This window comes from Patiria miniata, unplaced genomic scaffold (genome assembly GCF_015706575.1).
Source record: "Patiria miniata isolate m_02_andy unplaced genomic scaffold, ASM1570657v1 HiC_scaffold_7, whole genome shotgun sequence".
Classification (NCBI taxonomy): domain Eukaryota; kingdom Metazoa; phylum Echinodermata; class Asteroidea; order Valvatida; family Asterinidae; genus Patiria; species Patiria miniata.
This window is the reverse complement of record NW_024037074.1, coordinates 39,679,063-39,694,988: the sequence shown is the minus strand read 5'-3', so window position 1 is coordinate 39,694,988 and position 15,926 is coordinate 39,679,063. Positions and strand designations below refer to the sequence as shown.

The following is a 15,926-nucleotide window of genomic DNA, read 5'->3' as shown; positions in this document are numbered from 1 at the left end:
ATATACATTCCGTATAGTCGATGTCACGACCCGTGCATGCTACGTTTCGGTAAATTTAAGTCAAAGTCCAAGTTGACTTAACAATGTTGTTGTAACTATATCTGATGGTGAAAGTAGGCCTAATTGACATGAATCATATCCAAATGCCCTCAGTTTCCTTGTTGGCCCAGCTGGCATTGTGATTGTTTTATGACTGTTTGAAGGATATAGAAATAAATATATTTCCTGATTAACAGGATACGCAGACCATCTCTGAAGATTTGGCAAGACTACAAGAGGAATAAAAAACGTTACTTCAACGCGTTGCTACTGAAAGAGTTAAAGAGCTATTGAATGAATTTGTCATGAGTAAGTTCTGCTGATATCGATCTAATTTGGTTTGTATACGAAAATAACTGAGCACCGTTATAACTGATCGCCATTATAAAAAGGGGTGAGTAAGCCACGCCCCTTAAACAACCCTATGGAATTTGTCTACGCTAAGTTTTGTTTGTCTCAGATGTTGCGCGTTCCGCGTCCAATTTTATGTCATTTAATTGGACAATATTTGACAAGCTGCGTTGACGCGATTCTAACGCGATCCTACCATGATAGGTCAATTTTGATTGAGAGACCCTCAATGCAGACAGTTGTAGATTTTCATACAATAAAGCTGCAGCAAAATGTTGCGTTTGCTCCGTGCAAGAGTGTCGATAACTGATAATCAAAGACAGCAACTACATTCATTTTTTTCTTCGACACTGATATTCAGTCTTAAAGACATCATCAGATAAGTAAACCACGTCGTGATTATTTGCATTAGCATATAATCTTACAATCTGCAAAATGTGGTCAAAATCGGCTGAACAACATTGGCTTCTTAGGACAAATCCGACGCGCAACATTCATGGTCTTGTTTCGGTTCACTATGTGGAAAAACTGTTCAGTGGATATTTAGCTCTGAAAAGAACTTGTCCTACCTATTATCAACTGTCGCTTAGTACTTTTAGTTCTGATAATTAGAACAGTCCTGCTTTAAGTTCTAAAAGAACTTGTCTTTGGTCTCAACGTTTCGACTAGCCTGCTCTAGTCATCGTCAGGAGTCTGAGGAGAGTTGAATGTTGCTCCTTAAGTAGGGTGTGTTAGTGTGGGAGTCCCGATATGATATGACACCGCCGTTGTGTATGGTGTGTTTGTCGTGAGTGAATTTTCTCTGTGACACCGCTATTGCGTGCGGAGGGACTTTCCCTCAATGAGAAATAATTTTGCGTAGAGTGGACGATGAGAAATTCGGACACTTGCATGAGAATACGCCAATGTCAGGAACTCAGTCACGGTGACAACCATGCATCCTGAAATAAGACGGATTAGTGGCATTTTTGGCGATTAAATTAGGTCGAGGAAGAGAGTATGTATTAAGCAAGGATTATATAGATCCATATCAGACAATCTTACAGCGTATTATAAGATGGAATTTTGCGTCGGGGTGATATAAATCAAATTAGGTTTTGCCCTTCACCGACTTTTTAAACACTGTATACTCAGTGTGTTACCTCCCGAGTGAAAGTTGGAAAAAATCACTCGGGTGGGACTCGAACCCACGACCTCCTGCTTTTACCGACACCGAGCTCACGGGATCGGTTGGCCGGTTCGAATCTGATGTACATAGCAGCGGGTACCGCATAAACTATCATAAGATGGAATTTTGCGTCGGGGTGATATAAATCAAATTAGGTTTTGCCCTTACCTCCCGAGTGAAAGTTGGGAAAAAAATCACTCGGGTGGGACTCGATCCCACGACCTCCTGCTTTCTGGTGCAGATGTCTTACCACTCGACCACCGAGCTAACGGGATCGGTTGGCCGGTTCGAATCTGATGTACATAGCAGCGGGTACCGCTGATGGAATTTTGCGTCGGGGTGATATAAATCAAATTAGGTTTTGCCTTCACCGACGTTTTTAAACACTGTATTCTCAGTGTGTTACCTCCCGAGTGAAAATTGGAAAAAATCACTCGGGTGGGACTCGAACCCACGACCTCCTGCTTTCTAGCGTCCTTTGAATCGTTGTATTCGTGTAAACTTTGCAGACACGTGATGTACGAAATGAAGCTTTCTGCGTACATGTACATGTCTTTAACCATGTGTAGTTCCATGTGTTTTTCACAATGCAGAATGTACAGTCACCACTCCATGTACATGTATTTCATATATATTTATCATTATTTCTGAAGACAATTATTGAACTAAAAGTGTATCTAAGAACCAGGAATGGTTATCAAGCTTTGTGTATCTTTATATACAATGTCATCATGGTCATGTAGTAAATAAAAAATTATATTAATTGTCTTGTTTCAAGTATGCTGTACAAGGAACATGCATGTACTCCTTAGTGTTTTCTTTGCTCAAGACGATAAGAACAGGAAACAGTGCTTTTTGCATAATTTTAGATCCGGGTTTGATGCGTCGATCCCGGATCAATTGTCTCAACTTGGCAATCGGTTTGAAATCAAAACAAACACTGCACGGAAGGCACGTTTGTTTTTATTAAGTTGTTGGTTTGATTTCTTATATTATAAACACGAAAACTTTGTTGTTGGGACTCGGGCCACTTAAAAGAGCTGCAAAACCTTGGACGAGAAGAGCCGTGCTGCGTAGAACAAGTGCGAGTGCACAATAATATATACCACGTGATTGTATAACATTACTGCACATTATCTTGCCGCCATTTAAAACATTTTCATAAACAACTCTACGAATCGTTACAAACAATTATTTTGTTAAGTATTTCGTTTCTTTTGTTTGTTTTTTCTTTAAATTAAAATCTGGTATGTAGTTATTTTTTATGGGAAACTTCTGGGGCTCTTTTTGGTCAATTTCCGGGGACGGACATATGCAAAATACACGCGTATGCGCATCGCTCGAGACAGAGACCGTTTTCCGATCACTTTCGTTAAACTAAGATTTACCAAGAAATTGAGGTTTTTTCCCGGTCCATTTTCGGGGACAGACAGACACACATAAAGACAGACCGACCGACCACCAAGCGACTTGTAGAGGCTCCTGCCTGAACTTAAAAAGGGTTGCTCGGCGAAATACAATGTGCATCATCGGTCTAAAAAGTCTTGCGACGTGTATTGCTAATTACAATCGACTGGTTCTCATTGAAGCTGATTTGTATTGAGCATGCACGAGGAAATTTCAGCAAAACTGATTTCAATTGAAATGTGAATGAAGTAACAGAAACAAGATGTCACTTTCTGTCCATGTTTATTGAGATTTCAATCAATACAGGGGAAAGTGAATAATTTGTCCTTTTTTTAATTTCGCATTATGACTCATTCTCACTAAAACCCGATCTCACACCCACTCAAGAATAGACCCTATACATGTACTCATGGATCATCAGCTCATACACACACGCTCGTGTAGTAAAGTTTTCGAGTTTGAAAGTGAAGTTTCAAAATGCTCTTATTTAAACCCGAATTAATTTCCTTGGCTGAAATTTGGACTTAATATCCCTTTTCTAAAACTCTTCCATTTGCGACAAATCAACCCACCTTGGAAATTCCTAGTTTTTGAGTAAAATCCATATATCTATTTCTTGAAAATCTTGTGGAGACGAATTCATCTATAGAAATTGCCCTGTGGAGACGTATACAAGTACACACGTCTCCAGAGGGCACGGTGTATCAGATCGCACACACGCACGCAGTCACGCATGTTTATGTTACATACCAAGTGTGGACATTCCCTTGGTTTAGTGTAGTTAAGAAAAACCAGTGAAAAAAAATCATATTTCCCAAACTGTGAAAACTCTTTCAACCCTATTTTTTTTTTTTTTTGGTGATCCCCTTTAGTGTTTCTCTTCATTTTGCCACAGATAAACCTAACCCCAAAATGCCTCTAAACCTGTTTTCCAGAAATGGGGAAACACTGTGAGGACTTGCCCAAGTCCACACAACGTCGCCTCTACCTGGTTTATGTGGACCTCTTTTGTTCGGAAGTCCACACAGTGAATGTAATGCCTACCCCACACGCACACACACTGAGAAGTGTGCATGGGGTCTACGAACGAATACTAACCTGTAGAGCAATGAGAGTAATCTACTTATGCATATTTCCCTAGAGCGGCAGGTATTACCGCTAAGAGTTTACACAATAGCGCCCTCTCGTGTTCTACCCATAGTGCCCCGCTCTCTTCCTCTGTTCTATAATTATAATAGCGGCAGGTCGAGCAGGTTGTTCATAAAATACGCTCTGTATTTTCATCATTTTCTCCTTGCATTTTTCGCGTAAGAGAAGATTTTGATTAAAGAATTAGTAGTAGAGTTGTAACATCGTCTTGTTGTGAAGTTATTTCTTGGATATGAAACGTTTGGAGAGGTCCGGCCCTGTCACATCTGGCAGGCCTGGATAAAGTTTTTCGAAGGCCCTATGCACCAGTGTTCCGTAGGCCCTATACTGCGCCCTAGGCATCGGCACCAAATTCATGTTGATGCTATTACAGTATAAAGCACTGTACAAAATCTAGCCAGGATGAACTGGTATAGGTCCTAGCTCTCAAGCTTGTTGGGGCATCAATCGCTTCTCAAAAGTGGGGGTGATAGGCGTACTTGATCAGAAGTAATGCAAGTGCGAAGCCTAACGGCGTTGGGTTCGGGACCCGCGTAAGGCCCGGGGGAATGGATTCTGTATGCTCTGTGGTGCGCTCTGAGGCAATTTCTTACAACTTTAACCAATTATGTTTTTAGCAAAAGTTCACCAATTTAAACATCATTTTCGAGTTCGGAGTAACAGAATCAGCTATTCTGAGCTATAGAATCACAATAGGCCTAGGCTAAAACAATTTGTTATTCGAAAATACTCGGGTGGGACGACATGTGCCCCCGTCCCCCACCGATCGACGTCCATGGTTGGCACCATGCTTCAGAGCGACAAACTTTATACGGTTAATCTTATATTACGTAGGACCTATTTTGTGTATGCCACAATGCTGTAGAGCCACAGTTGGAAAAATGGGAAATTCTGAGAGAGAGAGAGACACTAAAACTTTTTTGACTTTTTTCTCTGCGTGTGGAACGAGAAAGACGAACAATAGAAAATCCTCGATTTACACCATTAACAAACGTGTGTGAGTGTTTTATGGCACATCACACTGAAGGGAGAGATGTCTCCACAAGGATACAAATTCATGCGGTATTTCCGTAGGCCCCCGATTTTTTGGTAGGCCGTAGGCACAGTGCCTACTGTTCCTATTAGATAATCCGGGCCTGACATCTGGGGAATGGAACTTCCCCCGTGCGGGACAGACCGAGTCCTGGGGAGTCGCTGTTGGTGGCGTGGAACCGTTACCGCGTCAGCGATCCTCCGTCCAGCACCCGCAGCAGCAGCCGGCTGTGGGCGTTGGCAGTTCCGCTGGCCGAGAAGGGGACATAATAAACAAAATTTGGCCGTTGAAAAAGACGTTTTGGAGCGTCTTCAATCTCTGCAAATTAACTTGGGCTTTATTTATCGGTAAATTATATTCAAATATTCCAATCTAAATTATATGAATAACTTTGTCAATGTCTCACAGTGTTTTTCGTGTATTTTATTTGCTGATGATTCAAATTTATTCTTTAATAATAATAAGAAGAATAATAATAATTTATAATGCACCAAATCCATCTTGATTACATGCTCAAGGCGCATAGAAACAAACAAACGTGAACAGCAAAAACAGCAATAAAACATTAATGAATTGATTAACGCCGTAACCAACAAACTTTCGTTAAATATAACCAAAAAGATAAACTGTATGTTGTTTAGTAGTCTTTATTATCATTACCAGAGATTATTCTTATTGATAAACACAAGATTACTGTGACAAAATGCACTAAATTTCTAGGTTTATATATTGATAATAAATTATCCTGGGACAATCACATTGATTATCTATGTAAAACTGTTTCCAGAAATATCGGCGTTCTCAATAGCATCAAGTTCTATGTCCCTCAATATGTTTCTTTTCTCTGTACAGCATTCTAATTTTGTCTTACATCAATTATGGAATGTTAGCGTGGGGGAACACTTCCTAAAAATCAATTAACCGTTTATTGCTACTACAAATAAAGTTCTACGAATTATTAATCATACTAGCTACCTTGCCTATACAGACCCGCTTTTTCTACAATAAGTTATATTACAATCAACTTGGTATTTTTGTATGTTTCAGCTCACACACAAAATAATCTCCCAGAATCCATTTCATGGATGTTTCACAGAAAAAGAACTTTGCATACCCATTTAAATACACATGCCAATGACTTTCATTGGACATCAGTAAGGACCTCCTTTTCAAAGAAAAGTGTGAAATTTGAAGTCCCTAAACTCTGGAATTCCCTTGCCGAATCTATTAAGAAATCGACATCCATTTCTACATTCAAAGCTAAGATCAAACAATCTATTTTCAACAAATATTCATGTTCTTGAAGCCCCATTATCCCTTGTTGGTATAAACTTCTTGATCAGGGAAAAAAATGTGTGTTTGGGAGGTATTATAACACTCTGTTTATAGAACGGTTGGAGTCCGGATGGGTAATTAACAGCACGGCAGACTCCAACTGGTCTGAAACAGTGTTTAATACCAAGCAAACACATATTTATTCCCATTCATAAATACCTTTTCGGTCAACAAAACTCTTTTCGGTCCAAAACTATAGACGTTGCCAACCATTTTGTTTAACAATTTTACTTTAACGCCATTTTCTTTAACGCTATTTCCTTTAATATCATCTTTATTTAATAAAGCCCCTAACCTTAGTTTATATAAAATTAAATTAAATTAAATTTGTTAATACTTACCTTTACATAATAATTCCCCCGTAATTTACATTCTTGTAATGTTTATGTTTCTACAAAGTGGTTTTTGTTTGTTATTTATGTACCTTGTTAACTGTGATATTGTTTTTGTTGTTCGGGGGCCGGACTCGCACCCGACAAGCTTTGCTTTTTAAGGGGTCCCCTTCATCTCTTGCTATTAATACTAATCAATTGTTTTATCCGTTAATCGTTATAACATACCGAATTTATTTAGAAGAATTTTATGTTTATCTTTTTAACTTTACATGTACCATGAGACGGAATAAAGTAAATTAAAGTAAAAAGTAAATTCACGAATAATTCAGAGAAATTAAAAGGAGTTGGGTTGATACTCAAGTGGCAAGCATGTTTCAAGCAATTTTCACTGCACACTTGTAAATTTAAGGTAAATTTTTCCATTAAACGTTTAAAAATAAAAAAATTGGGTTCGTGTTTTTTGGGGGGATGCCCCTGTTGCCCCCCCCCCCCCCCCCCACACACACACACACCCAGACTTGTTTCACATACCTAGTGTGGACTTTCCTTTCTTTTCGTGTAGTTAAGGAACACCAGTGGAAAAACTCATTTTTCTCAAACTGTGAAAACTCTTACAACCCAATTTTTTTTTCAATGATTCCCTTTAGTGTTTCTCTTCATTCTGCTACAGATAAACCTAACCCAAAAATGCCTCTAAACCTGTTTTCCAGAAATGGGGAAACACTGTGTGGACGTGGGCAAGTCCACACAACGTCGCTGCTACCTACATTATGTGGACGTCTTTTGTTCGGAAGTCCACACTGCGTATGTAAGACAAGCACACATAGTCACACACACACACACACACACAGACTTGTTTCACATACCTAGTGTGGACTTTCCTTTCTTTTCGTGTAGTTAAGGAACACCAGTGGAAAAACTCATTTTTCTCAAACTGTGAAAACTCTTACAACCCAATTTTTTTTCAATGATTCCCTTTAGTGTTTCTCTTCATTCTGCTACAGATAAACCTAACCCAAAAATGCCTCTAAACCTGTTTTCCAGAAATGGGGAAACACTGTGTGGACGTGGGCAAGTCCACACTTCGTCGCTGCTACCTACATTATGTGGACGTCTTTTGTTCGGAAGTCCACACTGCGTATGTAAGACAAGCTCACACCCGATCCGCCCTTGGCGCACCCTGTACATTTTCGGTTTCACAAACTGACACTGACCTTAATTTCTCCAATTAAAACGGTATTTAATAAAAAATTTGTGTAAGCACACGAGTATACGGATGGATTGAATTCGTGTAAGACCTTTCAAACCGTTTTTCTCCGTTCTGTATTGCCGCAGCATGCTTGGGTGTCAGTTCGTGAAAACGAACATCTCCTATGTTGCGTCAGTGTCTGATGTGCGCGCGCAATACCGGGTGTCAGATCGTGATTACGCGGTTTTCACGAACTGACACCCACTTATTATTATTATTATTATTAATAATCATTTCTGGTAATTAAACCAAGGATTCTTCAAAAGTTCCCTAAGCACTGTAGCTCGCAAGCCTGAAGAAACCTGTGGAGAGAAGACAATGAGAAAAATTTACAGTTTCAGAGGTGGGAGGAAAAGCCCAGAAGAATATTCCGGGGAAACCCACGGAATCAGGCAGGGACTGAAAACCCAATTCACTTATTGGCCCAGGCGGGATTCGAACCCCGGTCACAGCGGTGGAAGGCGAGGAAAGTACCGCTACGCCAACCTGACTCCCCGACTTGCCCGTGAGTGTCATTTCGTGGTGCCGGTTATGAAAGGGAACTCCCAAGCTACACGCCAATGTGGCTGTAGAGGTCGCTGATCATATGGGTCTGTGTAAAACTGCGTTGGTTTCATGTAAGACTTTCATGCAAGTCGGCCAGAGCTTAGTGTGCACTTGCACTTGTTGAACCCGACGAGGACTGAGCCAAATAAAACCTGGATTTCTGGTCAATCTGACCCGGACGAAAATTAGAGTGCACCTGCCATACGGGGTGAGTAAAAAAAACCACCGAAACCCAAATGTTGGGACCATTGTTTTAGTGAATTTCCGCATGGAGCACTTTGAAAAGCTAGGACATAATAGCCCAATTCATAAGCTTTCTTTTAGTGCAAGAATCATTCAAATTAATTATGCATTTTTAAAGTTACGGAATTGTAAACACAACCACCGTTTTAAGGTTCTGTCCACGGATTACCAAAAAGGTGTGCGTTCTTTCAGCAAAACGAAAACAGTTCACACACATTATTAGGCCTACGTGACTTGTTTTTGTTTTGCTGAAAGAACGCTGAACTTTTTTGTGATCCGTGGACAGAACCTTAAAACGGTGGTTGTGTTTAGCATTCTGTAACTAAAAATATTCATAAGTGATTTGTATGATTCTTGTACTAAAAGAAAGCTTATGAATTGGGCTATCATAATTATTCTAGATTTTAAAAGTGCTCCATGCAGAACTTCACTAAAACAATAGTCAAAACATTTGGGTTTCGTTTTTTTTACTCACGCTGTATACTGAGCTACAACTAGCATCCGGCAAACCCCATTAAGGAATTGATGTTTTTGCAATGCACTCCTCCAAATCTACCAGCTTGAAACCCGACGTCTCTACCAGATAATCCATCAGGAACACCGAGTTCATGTAGGTGTCCGATAGATCGGTTTCCAAGCAAAGCACGCCCCCTTTGTTGTTGAAGAGCGCATCGTGGATGAGGCGCAGTGCTTTGGGGACGCGATCCACGTCACGGTGGCGGTAGTAGTTATCAAACGTCAGTTCCTCCGGTGACCCTGTCAAATTGCAAAGACTTTTATCAATAAAGTAGGACTAAACTGCGTCCGTTTTTGCCTGGGGCTTCTGCAAGTCTGTTTCTTCAGCAGTTACAGCTGAGCCAGCCGTGCATGTATTGGCAAATGCTGATGACATTGACAAGCAAAAGCCATATTTTTGAGTGAATGGTGGCGCTATAATTATATCTGACGAAATGTTTGGGTACAGGCATCAGAAATTCAACGCTTCAATTATAGCTCAATTTGAAATTGTAAACAACAACATGCGAGATTAAGCCAATAACATGTGATCCACTTGTTTGTGCTCACACCCACCACAAATTATAGGCCAATTTTGTTTTTCTTTTTTTTTAATTTCAATATGCAACATTAAAACATACAAACCCAACAGATTGAGCATAAAACTTCAAAATTAACCAGTACATCAGCACGAATCATTTTCTGGAATACTCAAAAACAGACAACAATCAGACAGGACAACACAAAACCAATGGACTATACAATAGACAATACCACCAGAGTTACCTTAACATTACAAAAGCAGATATTAGTTGGGGGGAAAGACCCGTGCTGGCTGGCTTTGACTTGACTCAAATAATGAGACTGAGTCTAATTCATTGTTGAGTTTTGAGTTTTGTAATCAGAAAAAGCCTTCCAAATTATGTTTACAACTCTATTGTCCACCACAAATTATGGTCTATTTACGTAGGCGTATACCATAGCTACACCCATTGCTGATTAGGCATCAGCTGATAGAAGAGGCCAATCTTAATCCCGGACCGTTTAGCCAAGAATACAGTTAGGCATACTTGACCTGAAACCAAAAGCGACACGCCCTAAACCGACTTCGGTTCGGTTTGGTAAATACAGCGTGTTCGGGTCGGTTCGGTTTAAACTATGCGATGCTCAGCGCCAATCGGCTCGATCGGTTCAGCCATGTAAACACGAATACAACCAAAACCGAATCAATCCCACCCTTTTGAAAATACCACGTGGTGAATACCAAATTCAGTCTTGAAGTAGTGTAATTACGAACAGTCGTTGTATTGTCTTATAGATTCGTGATTGACTCGCATGAAACACAAGACAGTGCGACAACCATTAAGTTAGTACCTTTCTTTCCCGGGAATTGTACTGCTGGTTGCACAATCCTCAATCCCCTGTTGGCAATCTGCCTGATCATTCTCGGGCTAATTTTGTCCTCCGTCGATGGCAGGTAGTAAGACGACACGATGCCGATCTCCTCGAGACGCAAGATGGTGCTCATCAGCCCTAGCCGGACCCACTCCGAGGGCATCTGCTCCAGGTGGCCTGGGGGCTGAGGCCCGTCCTCCCGGATCCCGATGTTGAAATGCTGGGCCCAGGACCTGACTGCCTCTGGGTACAGCTGAGCGAAGTCCCCGTAGACGAAGAGCGTAGTGGGGACCAGGGGCTTGTGGGCGGCCAGGGTCGACACCACCGCATGTGCTCGCTTGTAGTTCATGCCAACGGCAACAACCACGGCTACCGAGCCGCTGGCGCAACTTGAGTAGATCAAGCCACTCCTGCCAGGAGCGTTAAAAGGGACCTGTATTAAAGTATTCGAAATCATTCAAACATTATAAGAATAAACAGCATGTACTGGTTGCCAAAGGTCTTTATTTAGATTTCAAATTTGCTCAAATTTGAATACCCTAAATTAACACGTCCAGAATGTTAATGCATGTCCAGTGCTACATCTCTGGAAAGAGTCCTGACCTTGACAGGGTTCAAATCCTCGATGTCGCCGTACGTTCTTCTTTCTCCCTCCCAAGATATCATATGCATGTCCAATTTCTCAATGTCATCGCGAATCTTATCTTTGTCCTTCTGTGCCCAGCCGGATGGTTGGTAGTCATGGTATTCGCCGTAGTACCTGTTCAGGTAGAACAAATTTAGGAATCTGAAAATATGCCCTGGTGAGTTTTGAATGAGTTGGTTTATGAAGAGAGTGGAGTGCAAGCAGATGTGTCGCTCCAGGGGGTGCAAATCAGTAAGAAGAAGCTTCTCAAGAAATAAAAAGGGGCGTTCTTTTCGGCCGGGCTTTGCGTGCTCCTCTTGGGACACTCATGGATAGAATGGATTTGCGTTAGGATAAAGTAAATAACGTTGGAGTAAAAGCAGGAATTATATGATTGGGTATGATGTGTGGGTAAGTGAAAGGGACGGTATCAGTTCAGGAAATGTCAAGTTTTACGTTGGGTAATACAGGAAGGGAGCAATTTTATAGGTACCCCAACAACTGCCAATGATTTTTTGGAACTAGTGGTCATTCGAACGTCCGAAGCTTTTAATTCGAGTTTTAATCTAGCCTGTATATGTCAATGGGGTTTTCAAAAGGTGTTTGTGTGTGATATAAACACGGAAAAAAACCAGTTACAGTTGCCTGGATTTTTTTCGAAAGTTGTAAGATGTTCTCCAATTGTATATTTTATAGAATGACGATAAAATACAACGATTGGCTTCCATGCTTTTTTTTTTTTGCATATACAGCACACTTTAAAGGAAAAAAATTAAGACTTGGGGCTATTTTTGGATATATTTAGTTCTTTCAAAATGTGATGGTTTCGCAGTTTCTTTTTTTTTTTTCTTGAATGAATTACTTGTCTACGTATGTTGCAAACACGTTGTTGTCCAGCATATTCCGCAGTATGTCGTATTCAGCGCCCTCTACGTCCAGTTTGAAGATGATGTAATCATCAGGGGAGAATGTGTCCGCAATCCACTTGGAGAGGTCAATGACTGGAATAGTTTTCCGTACGGAAAGTTTACGGCCGCCACCTATCGGAGACACACAAAAAATAACCACACAGGGTATGCTGCACATTAAATCCTAGAGGGTTAATAAAGATCAGGCAAGGCAGATGATCGATGCAATGGAAAGTTCTAAGGAAATATTTTATTAAATTTTTGAGGGAAAAAAATCAAAGATGGTTTAGTGAATTGGATTGGGGTATGTTGGCTATGCTGTATGTTGTACTTTTGGGGTGGGCTGGGCTGGGTTTGGCTGGGTTGGGGCTGGGCTGGGCTGGGCTGGGCTGGGGCTGGGCTGGGCTGGGCTGGGCTAGGCTGGGCTGGGCTGGGGCTGGGCTGGGCTGCAGGCTGGGCTGGGCTGGGCTGGGCTGGGCTGGGCTGGGCTGGGGCTGGGCTGGGCTGCAGGCTGGGCTGGGCTGGGCTGGGCTGGGCTGGGCTGGGCTTGGCTGGGCTGGGCTGGGCTGGGCTGGGCTGGGCTGGGCTGGGCTGGGCTGGGCTGGGCTGGGCTGGGCTGGGTTCGGTTGTGTTTGGTTGGATCATGCTAGGTTTTTATTAGGCTGGGTTGGGCTTGGCTGGGCTGGGCTGGGCTTGGCTGGGCTGGGCTGGGCTGGGCTGGGCTGGGCTGGGCTGGGCTGGGCTGGGCTGGGCTGGGTTCGGTTGTGTTTTGTTGGATCATGCTAGGTTTTTATTAGGCAGATGTACGAATTAATACTTCGGTTATGAAAATGTACCTGTTTTATTATTTCTCTTTTCTGATTCGAACGCGAATAGCGTGCCGCCTCCCCACTGCATGTCGGCTCCGGCATTGAGACCCTTATTTGGTCCCCATACCATCTCAGAATATGCTGTCATGTTACCTGTAAACGAAAACAAAACGTGGAAAGTTCTTAGGTAGGCCTATTGACTCAGCTAACAAACATTAGAGGGCGCTACAGCCTGCCCATGACAACAGACCGTGCGTAAGCTTTCAAATATTTTTTTCTTGTAATTATGCTCTCGTACAACACTGAGTACACAGTGCTTTTGAAAATTACATCGGTGAAGGATAAAACCCACTAAACTTTATATCCCTATCACAAAATTCCAAATTCGAAATATAAACCTAGAGCGCCATCAAGAGATAACATGCAACAATTTCGAAAGGATTTTTTTCTCGTAGCGCATGATCGGATGAAATATGTACAAACAGGCCTATGCTGCAGCTTTCAAAAATAACGGACAACAAAACTGCTAACCGTCTTTGCCAGCTACGCCAACGGGACAGTGTAGATGGTGCTTGTCGTACGGCTCAAAATACGGCGACAGCCGCTCGTCGATTTCGAACGAGTGGATGGTGAAATCTCGTCCTCCGGGGTAGGTCTCGCGGAAGAGTTGAACGGTGGATGCCACGTTAGCGCCGCAGTCCAGAAAGATCTTCCGTTGTTTTGTGGGTTCTCTCTTTATCTGGGGTTTGTTTTGCCGGAAGTCATCGACATCTAGATCCAAAGCAACTCTTTTTTGGAGAAATGAAAACAGCTCACACTATCACATGAAACTGATATAACAGGCGGAACTTGAGGGTGGCCGGAGATGGCTGGTCACCGTCGATTTACTCGTGCAATATCCCAGAGGAATTTTGCCATAGGTTTAAAAAGACCTATTAGCAAACTTATATTTGTTATGGAATAATGGAATTCATCTTTGCGTCATTACCATAATGTCGGTCTTGTATTGGAGTGGTTTAAGAGGTCTTCAGATTTTTAAAAGGCCCATAAAAAATGTCCATATTCATGGCCAAAGAGTGGTGCTATCTTCGATACAAGCTACGGGGTTAGAGTAAAAACATTTGTAAGAATATTTGGTTTATTGTTTGTGTGGTCTATTTTCTACGTTTTGTTGCACATTTTCTTTGCTTAAGAAAGCCAGATGATGAACAATCTTTATGCACTAACCCTTAAGTCTTGCCTAGCTAGGGAATTAATGTTAACTTAACTTATGTGGTCATTACGTTTCCTGACTTTAGCTCGTTTCTACTAGTAACAGCGCCCTCAAGAGTTTTTTTATGCCCTTTACCAAATATTTCAAGGATCCATGACATGAATATTTCTTAGGAACACTTTTTGCAACTTTCTACTCCTCTTAAAAGTCAGAACACTATATGACATCCCTTTTTGGTTAATTTTGTTGAAAATTGCACTTTTTAAAACACTAAAAACAATTTCCATACTTTTCCGGACAACTGAGGGTGCTGTTGCTGTGATGTCATTTCATGAACACTGTATTCAGTTCAGGGGTTTTCTGTTCAAATTGTGAACCCAAACATTTTGCTCATTGAGTACATTTGTGAGACTAGTTTGTGAGACTGCCATGTACCGACTTAACAACGAATCGCCAAAGAAAATAAAATTTACCGCAGCAAAACGTACAATATTTTGGCAAGTTGTGATGCTGTAACAATGAGGTTTCTGCCTGAAATGACATCACACTTTTGCTTATGAATATGGAAATTCACTTCATAAAAAAAACCAAAAAGGCACAAAATGCCCTTGAAAATGGCAAAACGATAATTGAAAAAAAGGTTAAATGGGACACAAAGGTTCAGTTTCAAGGATTTAATTGCATTAAAACAAATTACATTGCATGGGCCTCTTTAAAGCAAAAATTGTTTTAGATTCGTCTCATGTCCCTTAAAGCGAGGAACACTCACCCACTCACGCGAGTGACGGCCCGGGATAGATCTTTGGACTGCGCCCTTTCCAACTTCTCCAGTAGCTGATTATTTTCAAGACGAACTTTCCCCAAATCGCTCAAGTACAGGGATGGGATTAGTCCAAGCACGAAGCCAGCGGCCAGGCCTGCCAGAGCGGAACGTGTTGACCATCGCATTGTTACTGGAAAGTAAAAGAAACGAGAGTTAACGTGTGAGACAAGTTGCAAATTAATTCTGAAACGGACATTGCCATAAACATTATACACAAAATGTATCTACAATTCGTCGATCGTACCACGATCTGACCTATCTTAATTTTTGACGAATTTGGGTTTTTAGCATATTCTGGTTATGCATGATGAAATCTTTATTTTCTGAAAATTTCAAATTCATAAGTGGCCTAATTAGCTAATTAAGCTGATTCAGCTAATTAAAAATGTTGACCTATCGCTACAAAATGCTAAATTATCATTTCACGAACTGACGCATCGAGATAGGTCACTTCGTGAAACGCGTAAACAACGCTGTCAGTTTTCCACGAAGTGACTTATAGAGTCTGGTACCTGGACTTAATGTGGCCCCTGTCACTTTCTTATGAAATTAAGTTACTAGGGGCCAGTCTTTAGCGTTATCAAAACAATGGCGGCGTACACACGTCGTTTGATGGCTGAACGAAACTAGCAAGTTTCAACCGAGTTTCTGATTCTGTAAACGTCTGTAAGTATATTCCTTCTGTATTTTGATACTCGTATTGAATAACATTTGAGTGGGGTTCGATTCCGAACTAATGCTTTTTAATGACATCTCGGTTGATATTTTACGTTGATTCACTGACTGTCCTTTCGGGAAAATAT

The 15,926-nt window shown here is 41.3% G+C and overlaps 1 protein-coding gene across 1 annotated transcript; it reads right to left on the bottom strand.

Moving 5' to 3' along the window:
* Positions 1-9,369: 9,369 nt before the first annotated feature.
* Positions 9,370-15,248, bottom strand: LOC119745168. Its single transcript, XM_038221393.1, has 7 exons — positions 15,070-15,248; positions 13,619-13,875; positions 13,115-13,240; positions 12,233-12,410; positions 11,349-11,505; positions 10,725-11,178; positions 9,370-9,611 (listed from the first exon to the last, which is right to left on the bottom strand). The coding sequence occupies exons 1-7, from the start codon at positions 15,246-15,248 to the stop codon at positions 9,370-9,372; spliced, it is 1,593 nt and encodes a 530-aa protein (XP_038077321.1).
* Between the last annotated feature and the right edge of the window lie 678 nt (positions 15,249-15,926).

What these genes read in the sequence shown, in the direction of transcription:
- LOC119745168 (XM_038221393.1), bottom strand. Translation starts at nt 15,248, where the DNA reads ATGCGATGGTCAACACGTTCCGCTCTGGCAGGCCTGGCCGCTGGCTTC. An exon ending in TGGCGTAGCTGGCAAAGACG is followed by an intron (nt 13,241 to 13,618) that starts GTTAGCAGTTTT and finishes TTTCGTTTACAG; the next exon opens with GTAACATGACAGCATATTCT. An exon ending in AGGATTTGAACCCTGTCAAG is followed by an intron (nt 11,179 to 11,348) that starts GTCAGGACTCTT and finishes ACTTTAATACAG; the next exon opens with GTCCCTTTTAACGCTCCTGG.